Source organism: Antennarius striatus, chromosome 7, assembly GCF_040054535.1.
Source record: "Antennarius striatus isolate MH-2024 chromosome 7, ASM4005453v1, whole genome shotgun sequence".
NCBI lineage: Eukaryota > Metazoa > Chordata > Actinopteri > Lophiiformes > Antennariidae > Antennarius > Antennarius striatus.
In genome coordinates this window covers 26118317-26139282 of record NC_090782.1, presented here as the reverse complement: position 1 = coordinate 26139282, position 20966 = coordinate 26118317, and the positions used below count along the sequence as shown (strand labels likewise).

The window sequence follows — 20966 nt, the reverse complement described above, 5'->3', positions numbered from 1 at the left end:
AATGGACACTGTGGACTGGTAGGACAGCACACTGGACACTGGACTGGTAGGAAAGGACACTGGACACTGGACTGGTAGGACAGCACACTGGACACTGTGGAGTGGTAGGACAGCACACTGGACTGGTAGGACAGCACCCTGGACACTGAACTGTTAGGACAGCACACTGGACACTGAACTGGAACGACAGCACACTGGACACTATGGACTGGTAGGACAGCACACTGGACAGGTAGGACAGCACACTGGACACTATGGACTGGTATGACAGCACACTGGACACGATGGACTGGTAGGACAGCACACTGGACACTGGACTGGTAGGACAGCACACTGGACACTGGACTGTTAGGACAGCACACTGGACACTATGGACTGTTAGGACAGCACACTGGACACTATGGACTGGTATGACAGCACACTGGACACGATGGACTGGTAGGACAGCACACTGAACACTATGGACTGGTAGGACAGCACACTGAACACTATGGACTGGTAGGACAGCACACTGAACACTTTGGACTGGTAGGACAGCACACTGGACACTGTGGACTGGTAGGACAGCACACTGGACACTGTGGACTGGTACGACAGCACACTGGACACTGTGGACTGGTAGGACAGCACACTGGACACTATGGACTGTTAGGACTGGACACTATGGACTGGTAGGACAGCATACTGGACACTATGGACTGGTAGGACAGCACACTGGACACTATGGACTGGTAGGACAGCACACTGGACTGGTAGGACAGCACACTGGACACTGTGGACTGGTAGGACAGCACATTGGACTGGTAGGAGAGCACACTCGACTGGTAGGACAACATACTGGGCACTGTGGACTGGTAGGTCAGCACATTGGACACTATGGACTGGTAGGACAGCACATTGGACACTATGGACTGGTAGGACAGCACACTGGACACTATGGACTGTTAGGACAGCACACTGGACACTATGGACTGGTATGACAGCACACTGGACACGATGGACTGGTAGGACAGCACACTGAACACTATGGACTGGTAGGACAGCACACTGAACACTATGGACTGGTAGGAAAGCACACTGAACACTTTGGACTGGTAGGACAGCACACTGGACACTGTTGACTGGTAGGACAGCACACTGGACACTGTGGACTGGTAGGACAGCACACTGGACACTGTGGACTGGTAGGACAGCACACTGGACACTATGGACTGTTAGGACTGGACACTATGGACTGGTAGGACAGCATACTGGACACTATGGACTGGTAGGACAGCACACTGGACACTATGGACTGGTAGGACAGCACACTGGACTGGTAGGACAGCACACTGGACACTGTGGACTGGTAGGACAGCACATTGGACTGGTAGGAGAGCACACTCGACTGGTAGGACAACATACTGGACACTGTGGACTGGTAGGTCAGCACACTGGACACTATGGACTGTTAGGACAGCACACTGGACACTATGGACTGGTATGACAGCACACTGGACACGATGGACTGGTAGGACAGCACACTGAACACTATGGACTGGTAGGACAGCACACTGAACACTATGGACTGGTAGGAAAGCACACTGAACACTTTGGACTGGTAGGACAGCACACTGGACACTGTGGACTGGTAGGACAGCACACTGGACACTGTGGACTGGTAGGACAGCACACTGGACACTGTGGACTGGTAGGACAGCACACTGGACACTATGGACTGTTAGGACTGGACACTATGGACTGGTAGGACAGCATACTGGACACTATGGACTGGTAGGACAGCACACTGGACACTATGGACTGGTAGGACAGCACACTGGACTGGTAGGACAGCACACTGGACACTGTGGACTGGTAGGACAGCACATTGGACTGGTAGGAGAGCACACTCGACTGGTAGGACAACATACTGGACACTGTGGACTGGTAGGTCAGCACACTGGACACTATAGACTGGTAGGACAGCACATTGGACACTATGGACTGGTAGGACAGCACATTGGACACTGTGGACTCGTAGGACAGCACATTGGACACTGTGGACTGGTAGGACAGCACATTGGACACTGTGGAGTGGTAGGACAGCACATTGGACACTGTGGAGTGGTAGGACAGCACATTGGACACTGTGGAGTGGTAGGACAGCACATTGGACACTGTGGAGTGGTAGGACAGCACATTGGACACTGTGGACTGGTAGGACAGCACATTGGACACTGTGGACTGGTAGGACAGCACATTGGACACTGTGGACTGGTAGAACAGCACATTGGACACTGTGGAGTGGTAGGACAGCACATTGGACACTGTGGACTGGTAGGACAGCACATTGGACACTATGGACTGGTAGGACAGCACACTGGACACTATGTACTGGTAGGACAGCACACTGGACACTATGTACTGGTAGGACAGCACACTGGACACTATGTACTGGTAGGACAGCACACTGGACACTATGTACTGGTAGGACAGCACACTGGACACTGTGGACTGGTAGGACAGCACACTGGACACTGGACTGGTAGGACAGCACAATGGACACTGTGGACTGGTAGGACAGCACACTGGACACTGTGGAGTGGTAGGACAGCACACTGGACACTGTGGAGTGGTAGGACAGCACACTGGACACTGGAGTGGTAGGACAGCACACTGGACACTGGACTGGAAGGACAGCACACTGGACACTGTGGACTGGTAGGACAGCACACTGGACACTATGGACTGGTAGGAAAGCACACTGGACACTGGACTGGTAGGACAGCACACTGGACACTGGACTGGTAGGACAGCACACTGGACACTGGACTGGTAGGACAGCACACTGGACACTGGACTGGTAGCACATTACACTCAACTGGTAGGACAGCACACTGGACACTGGACAGGTAGGACAGCACACTGGACACTGGACAGGTAGGACAGCACACTGGACACTGTGGACTGGTAGGACAGCACACTGGACACTGTGGACTGGTAGGACAGCACACTGGACACTGGACTGGTAGAACAGCACACTGGACACTGGACTGGTAGGACAGCACACTGGAAACTGTGGAGTGGTAGGACAGCACACTGGACTGGTAGGACAGCACCCTGGACACTGAACTGTTAGGACAGCACACTGGACACTGAACTGGAACGACAGCACACTGGACACTATGGACTGGTAGGACAGCACACTGGACAGGTAGGACAGCACACTGGACACTATGGACTGGTATGACAGCACACTGGACACGATGGACTGGTATGACAGCACACTGGACACGATGGACTGGTAGGACAGCACACTGGACACTGGACTGGTAGGACAGCACACTGGACACTATGGACTGGTAGGACAGCACACTGGACACTATGGACTGGTATGACAGCACACTGGACACGATGGACTGGTAGGACCGCTCACTGAACACTATGGACTGGTAGGACAGCACACTGAACACTATGGACTGGTAGGACAGCACACTGAACACTTTGGACTGGTAGGACAGCACACTGAACACTTTGGACTGGTAGGACAGCACACTGAACACTTTGGACTGGTAGGACAGCTCACTGAACACTTTGGACTGGTAGGACAGCACACTGGACACTGTGGACTGTTAGGACAGCACACTGGACACTGTGGACTGTTAGGACAGCACACTGGACACTATGGACTGGTATGACAGCACACTGGACACGATGGACTGGTAGGACAGCACACTGGACACTATGGACTGGTAGGACAGCACACTGAACACTATGGACTGGTAGGACAGCACACTGGACACTGTGGACTGGTAGGACAGCACACTGGACACTGTGGACTGGTAGGACAGCACACTGGACACTGTGGACTGGTAGGACAGCTCACTGGACACTGTGGACTCGTAGGACAGCACACTGGACACTATGGACTGTTAGGACAGCACACTGGACACTATGGACTGGTATGACAGCACACTGGACACGATGGACTGGTAGGACAGCACACTGAACACTATGGACTGGTAGGACAGCACACTGAACACTATGGACTGGTAGGACAGCACACTGAACACTTTGGACTGGTAGGACAGCACACTGGACACTGTGGACTGGTAGGACAGCACACTGGACACTGTGGACTGGTAGGACAGCACACTGGACACTGTGGACTGGTAGGACAGCACACTGGACACTATGGACTGTTAGGACTGGACACTATGGACTGGTAGGACAGCATACTGGACACTATGGACTGGTAGGACAGCACACTGGACACTATGGACTGGTAGGACAGCACACTGGACTGGTAGGACAGCACACTGGACACTGTGGAGTGGTAGGACAGCACACTGGACTGGTAGGACAGCACCCTGGACACTGAACTGTTAGGACAGCACACTGGACACTGAACTGGAACGACAGCACACTGGACACTATGGACTGGTAGGACAGCACACTGGACAGGTAGGACAGCACACTGGACACTATGGACTGGTATGACAGCACACTGGACACGATGGACTGGTAGGACAGCACACTGGACACTGGACTGGTAGGACAGCACACTGGACACTGGACTGTTAGGACAGCACACTGGACACTATGGACTGTTAGGACAGCACACTGGACACTATGGACTGGTATGACAGCACACTGGACACGATGGACTGGTAGGACAGCACACTGAACACTATGGACTGGTAGGACAGCACACTGAACACTATGGACTGGTAGGACAGCACACTGAACACTTTGGACTGGTAGGACAGCACACTGGACACTGTGGACTGGTAGGACAGCACACTGGACACTGTGGACTGGTAGGACAGCACACTGGACACTGTGGACTGGTAGGACAGCACACTGGACACTATGGACTGTTAGGACTGGACACTATGGACTGGTAGGACAGCATACTGGACACTATGGACTGGTAGGACAGCACACTGGACACTATGGACTGGTAGGACAGCACACTGGACTGGTAGGACAGCACACTGGACACTGTGGACTGGTAGGACAGCACATTGGACTGGTAGGAGAGCACACTCGACTGGTAGGACAACATACTGGGCACTGTGGACTGGTAGGTCAGCACATTGGACACTATGGACTGGTAGGACAGCACATTGGACACTATGGACTGGTAGGACAGCACACTGGACACTATGGACTGTTAGGACAGCACACTGGACACTATGGACTGGTATGACAGCACACTGGACACGATGGACTGGTAGGACAGCACACTGAACACTATGGACTGGTAGGACAGCACACTGAACACTATGGACTGGTAGGAAAGCACACTGAACACTTTGGACTGGTAGGACAGCACACTGGACACTGTGGACTGGTAGGACAGCACACTGGACACTGTGGACTGGTAGGACAGCACACTGGACACTGTGGACTGGTAGGACAGCACACTGGACACTATGGACTGTTAGGACTGGACACTATGGACTGGTAGGACAGCATACTGGACACTATGGACTGGTAGGACAGCACACTGGACACTATGGACTGGTAGGACAGCACACTGGACTGGTAGGACAGCACACTGGACACTGTGGACTGGTAGGACAGCACATTGGACTGGTAGGAGAGCACACTCGACTGGTAGGACAACATACTGGACACTGTGGACTGGTAGGTCAGCACACTGGACACTATGGACTGTTAGGACAGCACACTGGACACTATGGACTGGTATGACAGCACACTGGACACGATGGACTGGTAGGACAGCACACTGAACACTATGGACTGGTAGGACAGCACACTGAACACTATGGACTGGTAGGAAAGCACACTGAACACTTTGGACTGGTAGGACAGCACACTGGACACTGTGGACTGGTAGGACAGCACACTGGACACTGTGGACTGGTAGGACAGCACACTGGACACTGTGGACTGGTAGGACAGCACACTGGACACTATGGACTGTTAGGACTGGACACTATGGACTGGTAGGACAGCATACTGGACACTATGGACTGGTAGGACAGCACACTGGACACTATGGACTGGTAGGACAGCACACTGGACTGGTAGGACAGCACACTGGACACTGTGGACTGGTAGGACAGCACATTGGACTGGTAGGAGAGCACACTCGACTGGTAGGACAACATACTGGACACTGTGGACTGGTAGGTCAGCACACTGGACACTATAGACTGGTAGGACAGCACATTGGACACTATGGACTGGTAGGACAGCACATTGGACACTGTGGACTCGTAGGACAGCACATTGGACACTGTGGACTGGTAGGACAGCACATTGGACACTGTGGAGTGGTAGGACAGCACATTGGACACTGTGGAGTGGTAGGACAGCACATTGGACACTGTGGAGTGGTAGGACAGCACATTGGACACTGTGGAGTGGTAGGACAGCACATTGGACACTGTGGACTGGTAGGACAGCACATTGGACACTGTGGACTGGTAGGACAGCACATTGGACACTGTGGACTGGTAGAACAGCACATTGGACACTGTGGAGTGGTAGGACAGCACATTGGACACTGTGGACTGGTAGGACAGCACATTGGACACTGTGGACTGGTAGGACAGCACATTGGACACTATGGACTGGTAGGACAGCACACTGGACACTATGTACTGGTAGGACAGCACACTGGACACTATGTACTGGTAGGACAGCACACTGGACACTATGTACTGGTAGGACAGCACACTGGACACTATGTACTGGTAGGACAGCACACTGGACACTGTGGACTGGTAGGACAGCACACTGGACACTGGACTGGTAGGACAGCACAATGGACACTGTGGACTGGTAGGACAGCACACTGGACACTGTGGAGTGGTAGGACAGCACACTGGACACTGTGGAGTGGTAGGACAGCACACTGGACACTGGAGTGGTAGGACAGCACACTGGACACTGGACTGGAAGGACAGCACACTGGACACTGTGGACTGGTAGGACAGCACACTGGACACTATGGACTGGTAGGACAGCACACTGGACACTGGACTGGTAGGACAGCACACTGGACACTGGACTGGTAGGACAGCACACTGGACACTGGACTGGTAGGACAGCACACTGGACACTGGACTGGTAGCACATTACACTCAACTGGTAGGACAGCACACTGGACACTGGACAGGTAGGACAGCACACTGGACACTGGACAGGTAGGACAGCACACTGGACACTGTGGACTGGTAGGACAGCACACTGGACACTGTGGACTGGTAGGACAGCACACTGGACACTGGACTGGTAGAACAGCACACTGGACACTGGACTGGTAGGACAGCACACTGGAAACTGTGGAGTGGTAGGACAGCACACTGGACTGGTAGGACAGCACCCTGGACACTGAACTGTTAGGACAGCACACTGGACACTGAACTGGAACGACAGCACACTGGACACTATGGACTGGTAGGACAGCACACTGGACAGGTAGGACAGCACACTGGACACTGGACTGGTAGGACAGCACACTGGACACTATGGACTGGTAGGACAGCACACTGGACACTATGGACTGGTATGACAGCACACTGGACACGATGGACTGGTAGGACAGCTCACTGAACACTATGGACTGGTAGGACAGCACACTGAACACTATGGACTGGTAGGACAGCACACTGAACACTTTGGACTGGTAGGACAGCACACTGAACACTTTGGACTGGTAGGACAGCACACTGAACACTTTGGACTGGTAGGACAGCTCACTGAACACTTTGGACTGGTAGGACAGCACACTGGACACTGTGGACTGTTAGGACAGCACACTGGACACTGTGGACTGTTAGGACAGCACACTGGACACTATGGACTGGTATGACAGCACACTGGACACGATGGACTGGTAGGACAGCACACTGGACACTATGGACTGGTAGGACAGCACACTGAACACTATGGACTGGTAGGACAGCACACTGGACACTGTGGACTGGTAGGACAGCACACTGGACACTGTGGACTGGTAGGACAGCACACTGGACACTGTGGACTGGTAGGACAGCTCACTGGACACTGTGGACTCGTAGGACAGCACACTGGACACTATGGACTGTTAGGACAGCACGCTGGACACTATGGACTGGTATGACAGCACACTGGACACGATGGACTGGTAGGACAGCACACTGAACACTATGGACTGGTAGGACAGCACACTGAACACTATGGACTGGTAGGACAGCACACTGAACACTTTGGACTGGTAGGACAGCACACTGGACACTGTGGACTGGTAGGACAGCACACTGGACACTGTGGACTGGTAGGACAGCACACTGGACACTGTGGACTGGTAGGACAGCACACTGGACACTATGGACTGTTAGGACTGGACACTATGGACTGGTAGGACAGCATACTGGACACTATGGACTGGTAGGACAGCACACTGGACACTATGGACTGGTAGGACAGCACACTGGACTGGTAGGACAGCACACTGGACACTGTGGACTGGTAGGACAGCACATTGGACTGGTAGGAGAGCACACTCGACTGGTAGGACAACATACTGGACACTGTGGACTGGTAGGTCAGCACACTGGACACTATGGACTGGTAGGACAGCACATTGGACACTATGGACTGGTAGGACAGCACATTGGACACTATGGACTCGTAGGACAGCACATTGGACACTGTGGAGTGGTAGGACAGCACATTGGACACTGTGGAGTGGTAGGACAGCACATTGGACACTGTGGAGTGGTAGGACAGCACATTGGACACTGTGGAGTGGTAGGACAGCACATTGGACACTGTGGACTGGTAGGACAGCACATTGGACACTGTGGACTGGTAGGACAGCACATTGGACACTATGGACTGGTAGGACAGCACATTGGACACTGTGGACTCGTAGGACAGCACATTGGACACTGTGGACTGGTAGGACAGCACATTGGACACTGTGGAGTGGTAGGACAGCACATTGGACACTGTGGAGTGGTAGGACAGCACATTGGACACTGTGGAGTGGTAGGACAGCACATTGGACACTGTGGAGTGGTAGGACAGCACATTGGACACTGTGGACTGGTAGGACAGCACATTGGACACTGTGGACTGGTAGGACAGCACATTGGACACTGTGGACTGGTAGAACAGCACATTGGACACTGTGGAGTGGTAGGACAGCACATTGGACACTGTGGACTGGTAGGACAGCACATTGGACACTGTGGACTGGTAGGACAGCACATTGGACACTATGGACTGGTAGGACAGCACACTGGACACTATGTACTGGTAGGACAGCACACTGGACACTATGTACTGGTAGGACAGCACACTGGACACTATGTACTGGTAGGACAGCACACTGGACACTGTGGACTGGTAGGACAGCACACTGGACACTGGACTGGTAGGACAGCACAATGGACACTGTGGACTGGTAGGACAGCACACTGGACACTGTGGAGTGGTAGGACAGCACACTGGACACTGTGGAGTGGTAGGACAGCACACTGGACACTGGAGTGGTAGGACAGCACACTGGACACTGGACTGGAAGGACAGCACACTGGACACTGTGGACTGGTAGGACAGCACACTGGACACTATGGACTGGTAGGACAGCACACTGGACACTGGACTGGTAGGACAGCACACTGGACACTGGACTGGTAGGACAGCACACTGGACACTGGACTGGTAGGACAGCACACTGGACACTGGACTGGTAGCACATTACACTCAACTGGTAGGACAGCACACTGGACACTGGACAGGTAGGACAGCACACTGGACACTGGACAGGTAGGACAGCACACTGGACACTGTGGACTGGTAGGACAGCACACTGGACACTGTGGACTGGTAGGACAGCACACTGGACACTGGACTGGTAGAACAGCACACTGGACACTGGACTGGTAGGACAGCACACTGGAAACTGTGGAGTGGTAGGACAGCACACTGGACTGGTAGGACAGCACCCTGGACACTGAACTGTTAGGACAGCACACTGGACACTGAACTGGAACGACAGCACACTGGACACTATGGACTGGTAGGACAGCACACTGGACAGGTAGGACAGCACACTGGACACTATGGACTGGTATGACAGCACACTGGACACGATGGACTGGTATGACAGCACACTGGACACGATGGACTGGTAGGACAGCACACTGGACACTGGACTGGTAGGACAGCACACTGGACACTATGGACTGGTAGGACAGCACACTGGACACTATGGACTGGTATGACAGCACACTGGACACGATGGACTGGTAGGACAGCTCACTGAACACTATGGACTGGTAGGACAGCACACTGAACACTATGGACTGGTAGGACAGCACACTGAACACTTTGGACTGGTAGGACAGCACACTGAACACTTTGGACTGGTAGGACAGCACACTGAACACTTTGGACTGGTAGGACAGCTCACTGAACACTTTGGACTGGTAGGACAGCACACTGGACACTGTGGACTGTTAGGACAGCACACTGGACACTGTGGACTGTTAGGACAGCACACTGGACACTATGGACTGGTATGACAGCACACTGGACACGATGGACTGGTAGGACAGCACACTGGACACTATGGACTGGTAGGACAGCACACTGAACACTATGGACTGGTAGGACAGCACACTGGACACTGTGGACTGGTAGGACAGCACACTGGACACTGTGGACTGGTAGGACAGCACACTGGACACTGTGGACTGGTAGGACAGCTCACTGGACACTGTGGACTCGTAGGACAGCACACTGGACACTATGGACTGTTAGGACAGCACGCTGGACACTATGGACTGGTATGACAGCACACTGGACACGATGGACTGGTAGGACAGCACACTGAACACTATGGACTGGTAGGACAGCACACTGAACACTATGGACTGGTAGGACAGCACACTGAACACTTTGGACTGGTAGGACAGCACACTGGACACTGTGGACTGGTAGGACAGCACACTGGACACTGTGGACTGGTAGGACAGCACACTGGACACTGTGGACTGGTAGGACAGCATACTGGACACTATGGACTGGTAGGACAGCACACTGGACACTATGGACTGGTAGGACAGCACACTGGACTGGTAGGACAGCACACTGGACACTGTGGACTGGTAGGACAGCACATTGGACTGGTAGGAGAGCACACTCGACTGGTAGGACAACATACTGGACACTGTGGACTGGTAGGTCAGCACACTGGACACTATGGACTGGTAGGACAGCACATTGGACACTATGGACTGGTAGGACAGCACATTGGACACTATGGACTCGTAGGACAGCACATTGGACACTGTGGAGTGGTAGGACAGCACATTGGACACTGTGGAGTTGTAGGACAGCACATTGGACACTGTGGAGTGGTAGGACAGCACATTGGACACTGTGGACTGGTAGGACAGCACATTGGACACTGTGGACTGGTAGGACAGCACATTGGACACTGTGGACTGGTAGGACAGCACATTGGACACTGTGGACTGGTAGGACAGCACATTGGACACTGTGGACTGGTAGGACAGCACATTGGACACTGTGGACTGGTAGGACAGCACATTGGACACTGTGGAGTGGTAGGACAGCACATTGGACACTGTGGAGTGGTAGGACAGCACATTGGACACTGTGGACTGGTAGGACAGCACATTGGACACTGTGGACTGGTAGGACAGCACATTGGACACTGTGGACTGGTAGGACAGCACATTGGACACTGTGGACTGGTAGGACAGCACACTGGACACTATGGACTGGTAGGACAGCACACTGGACACTATGTACTGGTACGACAGCACACTGGACACTGTGGACTGGTAGGACAGCACACTGGACACTGTGGACTGGTAGGAAAGCACACTGGACACTGTGGAGTGGTAGGACAGCACACTGGACACTGTGGACTGGTAGGACAGCACACTGGACACTGTGGAGTGGTAGGACAGCACACTGGACACTGTGGAGTGGTAGGACAGCACACTGGACACTGGACTGGAAGGACAGCACACTGGACACTGTGGACTGGTAGGACAGCACACTGGACACTGTGGACTGGTAGGACAGCACACTGGACTGGTAGGACAGCACACTGGACTGGTAGGACAGCACACTGGACTGGTACGACAGCACACTGGACTGGTACGACAGCACCCTGGACACTGAACTGGGAGGGCAGCACACTTGACACTGAACTGGTACGACAGCACACTGGACACAATGGACTGGTAAGACAACACACTAGACACTGTGGACTGGTAGGAAAGCACATTGGACACTATGGACTTGTAGGACAGCACACTGGACAGGTAGGACAGCACACTGGACACTATGGACTGGTATGACAGCACACTCGACACTGGACTGGTAGGACAGCACACTGGACACTATGGACTGGTAGGACAGCACACTGGACACTATGGACTGGTATGACAGCACACTGGACACTGTGGACTGGTATGACAGCACACTGGACACGATGGACTGGTAGGACAGCACACTGGACACTATGGACTGGTAGGACAGCACACTGGACACTATGGACTGGTAGGACAGCACACTGGACACTATGGACTGGTAGGACAGCACACTGGACACTATGGACTGGTAGGACAGGACACTATGGACTGGTAGGACAGCATACTGGACACTGTGGACTGGTAGGACAGCACATTGGACACTGTGGACTGGTAGGACAGCACATTGGACACTATGGACTGGTAGGACAGCACACTGGACACTATGTACTGGTACGACAGCACACTGGACACTGTGGACTGGTAGGACAGCACACTGGACACTGTGGACTGGTAGGAAAGCACACTGGACACTGTGGACTGGTAGGACAGCACACTGGACACTGTGGACTGGTAGGACAGCACACTGGACACTGTGGACTGGTAGGACAGCACACTGGACACTGTGGAGTGGTAGGACAGCACACTGGACACTGGAGTGGTAGGACAGCACACTGGACACTGGACTGGAAGGACAGCACACTGGACACTGTGGACTGGTAGGACAGCACACTGGACTGGTAGGACAGCACACTGGACTGGTAGGACAGCACACTGGACTGGTAGGACAGCACACTGGACTGGTACGACAGCACACTGGACTGGTACGACAGCACCCTGGACACTGAACTGGGAGGGCAGCACACTTGACACTGAACTGGTACGACAGCACACTGGACACAATGGACTGGTAAGACAACACACTAGACACTGTGGACTGGTAGGAAAGCACATTGGACACTATGGACTTGTAGGACAGCACACTGGACAGGTAGGACAGCACACTGGACACTATGGACTGGTATGACAGCACACTGGACACGATGGACTGGTAGGACAGCACACTCGACACTGGACTGGTAGGACAGCACACTGGACACTATGGACTGGTAGGACAGCACACTGGACACTATGGACTGGTATGACAGCACACTGGACACTGTGGACTGGTATGACAGCACACTGGACACGATGGACTGGTAGGACAGCACACTGGACACTATGGACTGGTAGGACAGCACACTGGACACTATGGACTGGTAGGACAGCACACTGGACACTATGGACTGGTAGGACAGGACACTATGGACTGGTAGGACAGCATACTGGACACTGTGGATTGGTAGGACAGCACACTGGACACTGGACTGGTAGGACAGCACACTGGACACTGGACTGGTAGGACAGCACACTGGACACTGTGGACTGGTAGGACAGCACACTGGACACTGTGGACTGGTAGGACAGCACCACTGGACACTGTGGACTGGTAGGACAGCACACTGGACACTGTGGACTGGTAGGACAGCACACTGGACACTGGACTGGTAGGACAGCACACTGGACACTGTGGACTGGTAGGACAGCAAACTGGACACTGTGGACTGTTAGGACAGCACACTGGACACTGGACTGGTAGGACAGCACACTGGACTGGTAGGGCAGCACACTCAACTGGTAGGACATTACACTCAACTAGTATCACAGCACACTGAACACTATGGACTGGTAGGACATCACACTGAACACTGTGGACTGGTGGGACAGCACACTGGACACTATGGACTGGTAGGACAGTACACTGGACTGGAAGGACAGCACACTGGACACTATGGACTGGTATGACAGCACACTGGACACTGTGGACTGGTAGGACAGCACACTGGACACTGGACTGGTAGGACAGCACACTGGACACTGTGGACTGGTAGGACAGCACACTGGTCACTGTGGAGTGGTAGGACAGCACACTGGACTGGTAGGACAGCACCCTGGACACTGAACTGTTAGGAAAGCACACTGGACACTGAACTGGAACGACAGCACACTGGACACTATGGACTGGTAGGACAGCACACTGGACAGGTAGGACAGCACACTGGACACTATGGACTGGTATGACAGCACACTGGACACGATGGACTGGTAGGACAGCACACTGGACACTGGACTGGTAGGAAAGCACACTGGACACTATGGACTGGTAGGACAGCACACTGGACACTATGGACTGGTATGACAGCACACTGGACACTATGGACTGGTATGACAGCACACTGGACACTATGGACTGGTAGGACAGCACACTGAACACTTTGGACTGGTAGGACAGCACACTGAACACTTTGGACTGGTAGGACAGCACACTGGACACTATGGACTGGTAGGACAGCACACTGGACTGGTAGGACAGCACACTGGACACTGTGGACTGGTAGGACAGCACATTGGACTGGTAGGAGAGCACACTCGACTGGTAGGACAACATACTGGGCACTGTGGACTGGTAGGTCAGCACACTGGACACTATGGACTGGAAGGACAGCACATTGGACACTATGGACTGGTATGACAGCACACTGGACACGATGGACTGGTAGGACAGCACACTGGACACTGGACTGGTAGGACAGCACACTGGACACTATGGACTGGTAGGACAGCACACTGGACACGATGGACTGGTAGGACAGCACACTGAACACTATGGACTGGTAGGACAGCACACTGAACACTATGGACTGGTAGGACAGCACACTGGACACTGTGGACTGGTAGGACAGCCTACTGGACACTGTGGACTGGTAGGACAGCACACTGGACACTGGACTGGTAGGACAGCACACTGGACACTATGGACTGGTAGGACAGCACACTGGACACTATGGACTGGTATGACAGCACACTGGACACGATGGACTGGTAGGACAGCACACTGAACACTATGGACTGGTAGGACAGCACACTGAACACTATGGACTGGTAGGACAGCACACTGAACACTGTGGACTGGTAGGACAGCACACTGAACACTGTGGACTGGTAGGACAGCACACTGGACACTGTGGACTGGTAGGACAGCACACTGGACACTGTGGACTGGTAGGACAGCACACTGGACACTATGGACTGTTAGGACTGGACACTATGGACTGGTAGGACTGGACACTATGGACTGGTAGGACAGCATACTGGACACTATGGACTGGTAGGACAGCACACTGGACACTATGGACTGGTAGGACAGAACACTGGACTGGTAGGACAGCACACTGGACACTGTGGACTGGTAGGACAGCACATTGGACTGGTAGGAGAGCACACTCGACTGGTAGGACAACATACTGGACACTGTGGACTGGTAGGTCAGCACACTGGACACTATGGACTGGTAGGACACCACATTGGACACTATGGACTGGTAGGACAGCACATTGGACACTATGGACTCGTAGGACAGCACATTGGACACTGTGGACTGGTAGGACAGCACATTGGACACTGTGGAGTGGTAGGACAGCACATTGGACACTGTGGAGTGGTAGGACAGCACGTGGACACTGTGGACTGGTAGGACAGCACACTGGACACTATGGACTGGTAGGACAGCACACTGGACACTGTGGACTGGTAGGAAAGCACACTGGACACTGTGGACTGGTAGGACAGCACACTGGACACTGGACAGGTAGGACAGCACACTGGACACTGTGGACTGGTAGGACAGCACACTGGACACTGTGGACTGGTAGGACAGCACACTGGACACTGGACTGGTAGGACAGCACACTGGACACTGTGGAGTGGTAGGACAGCACACTGGACACTGTGGAGTGGTAGGACAGCACACTGGACTGGTAGGACAGCACCCTGGACACTGAACTGTTAGGACAGCACACTGGACACTGAACTGGAATGACAGCACACTGGACACTATGGACTGGTAGGACAGCACACTGGACAGGTAGGACAGCACACTGGACACTATGGACTGCTATGACAGCACACTGGACACGATGGACTGGTAGGACAGCACACTGGACACTGGACTGGTAGGACAGCACACTGGACACTATGGACTGGTAGGACAGCACACTGGACACTATGGACTGGTATGACAGCACACTGGACACGATGGACTGGTAGGACAGCACACTGAACACTATGGACTGGTAGGACAGCACACTGAACACTATGGACTGGTAGGACAGCACACTGAACACTTTGGACTGGTAGGACAGCACACTGGACACTGTGGACTGGTAGGACAGCACACTGGACACTGTGGACTGGTAGGACAGCACACTGGACACTGTGGACTGGTAGGACAGCACACTGGACACTGTGGACTGTTAGGACTGGACACTATGGACTGGTAGGACAGCATACTGGACACTATGGACTGGTAGGACAGCACACTGGACACTATGGACTGGTAGGACAGCACACTGGACACTGTGGACTGGTAGGACAGCACATTGGACTGGTAGGAGAGCACACTCGACTGGTAGGACAACATACTGGACACTGTGGACTGGTAGGTCAGCACACTGGACACTATGGACTGGTAGGACAGCACATTGGACACTATGGACTGGTAGGACAGCACATTGGACACTATGGACTGGTAGGACAGCACATTGGACACTGTGGACTCGTAGGACAGCACATTGGACACTGTGGAGTGGTAGGACAGCACATTGGACACTGTGGAGTGGTAGGACAGCACATTGGACACTGGAGTGGTAGGACAGCACATTGGACACTGTGGACTGGTAGGACAGCACATTGGACACTGTGGACTGGTAGGACAGCACATTGGACACTGTGGACTGGTAGGACAGCACACTGGACACTATGGACTGGTAGGACAGCACACTGGACACTGTGGACTGGTAGGACAGCACACTGGACACTGTGGACTGGTAGGACAGCACACTGGACACTGTGGACTGGTAGGACAGCACACTGGACACTGGACTGGTAGGACAGCACACTGGACACTGTGGACTGGTAGGACAGCACACTGGACACTGTGGACTGGTAGGACAGCACACTGGACACTGTGGACTGGTAGGACAGCAAACTGGACACTGTGGACTGTTAGGACAGCACACTGGACACTATGGACTGGTAGGACAGTACACTGGACATAATGGACTGGTAGGACAGCACACTGGACACTGTAGACTGGTAGGACAGCACATTGGACTCTATGGACTGGTAGGACAGCACACTGGACACTGTGGACTGGTAGGACAGCACATTGGACTGGTAGGACAGCACACTGGACACTATGGACTGGTATGACAGCACACTGGACACTATGGACTGGTAGGACAGCACACTGGACACTATGGACTGGTAGGACAGCACACTGGACACTGGACTGGTAGGACAGCACACTGGACACTTTGGACTGGTAGGACAGCACACTGGACACTGTGGACTGGTAGGCCAACACACTGGACTGGTAGGACAGCACACTGGACACTGTGGACTGGTAGGACAGCACACTGGACACTGTGGACTGGTAGGACAGCACACTGGACACTGTGGACTGGTAGGACAGCACACTGGACTGGTAGGACAGCACACTGGACACTGGACTGGTAGGACAGCACACTGGACACTGTGGACTGGCAGGACAGCACACTGGACACTGTGGACTGGCAGGACAGCACACTGGACACTGTGGACTGGTAGGACAGCACACTGGACACTGTGGACTGGTAGGACAGCACACTGGACACTGGACTGGTAGGACAGCACACTGGACACTGTGGACTGGTAGGACAGCAAACTGGACACTGTGGACTGTTAGGACAGCACACTGGACACTATGGACTGGTAGGACAGTACACTGGACATAATGGACTGGTAGGACAGCACACTGGACACTGTAGACTGGTAGGAAAGCACATTGGACTCTATGGACTGGTAGGACAGCACATTGGACTGGTATGCCAGCACACTGGACACTATGGACTGGTATGCCAGCACACTGGACACTATGGACTGGTAGGACAGGACAATATGGACTGGTAGGACAGGACAATATGGACTGGTAGGACAGGACAGTATGGACTGGTAGGACAGGACAGTATGGACTGGTAGGACAGGACAGTATGGACTGGTGGGACAGGACACTATGGACTGGTAGGACAGGACACTGGACTGGTATCACAGTCTCAGCAGTTCAGAGCTGATGTTGAAGTAGGCCAGCCTCCTGAGGAAGTCCGTCCTACTCTGACCTTTCTTGTTCACACAGTCCAGGTTGGTAGACCAGTCCAATCTGCTGTTCAGGTAGCAGCCCCAGGTACTTGTAAGTCCCCACTACCTCCACCTCCCTGCCCCCAATGACCACTGGCTTTGGGGGGGGGGGGGGATCCAGCACGATCTCCTTGGTCTTGGAGATGTTCAGCTGAAGCTCATTCTGCTGACACCACCCCACAAAGTCTGTCACCACCCTCCTGTACTCCGCTCATCACCCTCCCTGATGCCACGATCGCGGTGTCGTCTGAAAAATTCTGCATGTGGCGGTTGTGCTGGAAGTTTCTCCTTCCAGAAGGAAACTGGAGGGCTCCTCCTGGGGGGCTTGGAGGTCTTGGTTGGACCGCCTTGACGAGGGACTGTAAAGTCTTTCCTCCAGGTTTTCCAGATGGGGTCACATCTGGAATCTTTCTTCACTCTGAACTTGAGCCCACTGATGAAGGAGAGTCTGAGTTCCTCATCGTTCCTCATTCTGAGCACAGACTGAACGTTAACAGTCAAACTGGGACTCGTGTGGAATGTGAAATCCCCCCGTCTGGTACAGACCCTCCCCCCAAACTCCAGTTTGGTTTAAACGCCTCCTTCATCTGATAGATTAATTCTGACATCAGCTTCAGAGATTTGTTCATCTCTTTCACACGCAGGCGTGAACAGAGCCATCTGAAAACCATCTCATTTCTTCCCTCGACATGTCCTTCAGCAGACCTTCAGGGGGGTAACAGCAGTGGGACGTAACTGGGTAGAGGATGTCTGGGGGGGTGACAGGGCTCTGTGCAGCTGGCTGATCATCTGGTAATCTCATATCTGATGGACGGTAACCAAAGACACAAAAACAAGAGGTGTGTGGGGGGGGTGGGAGAAAAATTAAGATGGAAAATACAACAACAGATAAATTTGAGGCCCCCAACATTTGCAAAGGTGTATAAACTCTAAATCAGCATTGATCAGGAAAAGAGACAGAGATTTAGTACAACTTCTAAGTTCATTTTATTTTAAAAGAATCCATTTGCAGCCCCACCCACACAGAAACAAAGGAAACCCAATGCACACACCTTAGCCTAAACTCCCTCTTGCCTGATTGAGGAGATTGATGCTGTGCACAAACTTCTAGCACCCAAAGTTTCATTAAAACAAAACACAGGAATCCAGATAACTGCACAGGAGGGGCTGAATGATGGGGGCAGCCTTGGGAGGACAGATAGAAGCAGTTCTCATGAAATTTCCAAAGTGAACAATTTAGAAAAACTCTGTTCAAGGTTCTACCAGAGTTTGTCATCACAAGCGGGACAGACACATGGCTCAGACCGGGGGACACGGGTGAATGAATCAAACCGTAGTCATGACAGAAGCATCACAATAGTAACATCAGCTGTCCAACAGCGTTTCATGACACACACATCAGTGAGTCACGTGTCATACTGGACAGCGAGGATACCCGCGTGCCCAGTGACACCCACCCATTGACAGTCAGTAATGAATGTGTGTGGGGGGGTCTAGAGTGACTTTCAGACAGACATTATACAAGAACAGCTTTTACGGCCCCACTCAAGACCATGAAACACCCCCTGTTTGTTTGTCTGCTGCTGCAACGTGAGAATTTCCCAGTTTGGAATAATTGAAGTATATCTAATCTAATCTAATGTCATCTAATCTAATCTAATCTAACCTTGCCTCAAAAGTGTCTGATATGACACAACAGGAAGCTAAAAACCCCCAAAACGGTTAGACTAAATACATTCTAATCTAATCATGGAACCAGATCCAGTTCTCCCTTTATCCACTCATTCCTGTCACCTGTGTGGCTGCAGCACCTGCATCCCATCTGCAATCAGGCTCCGCCTACTAAAGATCTGCTCACACCTCAGTTCAGGTTCACACTGGAGAGACTCGTCCATCGTTGTCCCCTAGTTCTAATGTGACACCCAGGAACTTACTGGGTTCAGTTGTCTACTGGGTGACTCCAGCTAGATCGGGGGGGTGACAGGATATCGAAGGGCATGGTTCTTTCCTGGTAGACGCTGATCAAATGCCTGGAGAAACCAGGCAGGCCTGTAATCCAAAGGTCCACAATCCAAAGGTGACAGTCAGAAATAAACACGCCCTGTTGTCAGAGCCCCACTAACAGGAGCGTCGGGCGGTTCTGGGGATTCGCCTTTCAGTTTGGGGGGTGTTGAAGTACCGCTGGGTGGAAATGAAATCCAGAGACACGACTAGAACACATGAAGCTCCAGCAGCGTTTAGACTGCACCATCTCCCTCATGTTCTGCTTTTGGATGAGTGGTTCATGTCATGAAAAATGTAATCATATACAATATATACAATATATACAATTTCCTCCGGGATTAATAAAGTATCAATCATTCATGGGTCGGTCTTCACAGTGAACTGAAAACATGACGA

General features: G+C 52.9%; 1 protein-coding gene across 1 annotated transcript in view; it reads right to left on the bottom strand.

Annotated features, from left to right (window-relative positions):
• Nucleotides 1-20461, bottom strand: part of LOC137599479 (uncharacterized) — a 46699-nt gene extending 26238 nt beyond the window's left edge. Inside the window, exons 1-18 of the mRNA XM_068320435.1 lie at nucleotides 20361-20461; nucleotides 18870-19038; nucleotides 18634-18729; nucleotides 16743-16857; nucleotides 15565-15704; nucleotides 14691-14826; nucleotides 13048-13170; nucleotides 12669-12796; nucleotides 12069-12207; nucleotides 11709-11836; nucleotides 11078-11213; nucleotides 8430-8588; nucleotides 6048-6187; nucleotides 5542-5658; nucleotides 4957-5122; nucleotides 1837-1976; nucleotides 1331-1447; nucleotides 746-911 (exon numbers count right to left, since the gene is read on the bottom strand). Of these exons, the coding sequence (XP_068176536.1) occupies nucleotides 746-911; nucleotides 1331-1447; nucleotides 1837-1976; nucleotides 4957-5122; nucleotides 5542-5658; nucleotides 6048-6187; nucleotides 8430-8588; nucleotides 11078-11213; nucleotides 11709-11836; nucleotides 12069-12207; nucleotides 12669-12796; nucleotides 13048-13170; nucleotides 14691-14826; nucleotides 15565-15704; nucleotides 16743-16857; nucleotides 18634-18729; nucleotides 18870-19038; nucleotides 20361-20461 (2416 nt within the window). The remainder of the gene's footprint in view (nucleotides 1-745; nucleotides 912-1330; nucleotides 1448-1836; nucleotides 1977-4956; nucleotides 5123-5541; nucleotides 5659-6047; nucleotides 6188-8429; nucleotides 8589-11077; nucleotides 11214-11708; nucleotides 11837-12068; nucleotides 12208-12668; nucleotides 12797-13047; nucleotides 13171-14690; nucleotides 14827-15564; nucleotides 15705-16742; nucleotides 16858-18633; nucleotides 18730-18869; nucleotides 19039-20360) is intronic.
• Between the last annotated feature and the right edge of the window lie 505 nt (nucleotides 20462-20966).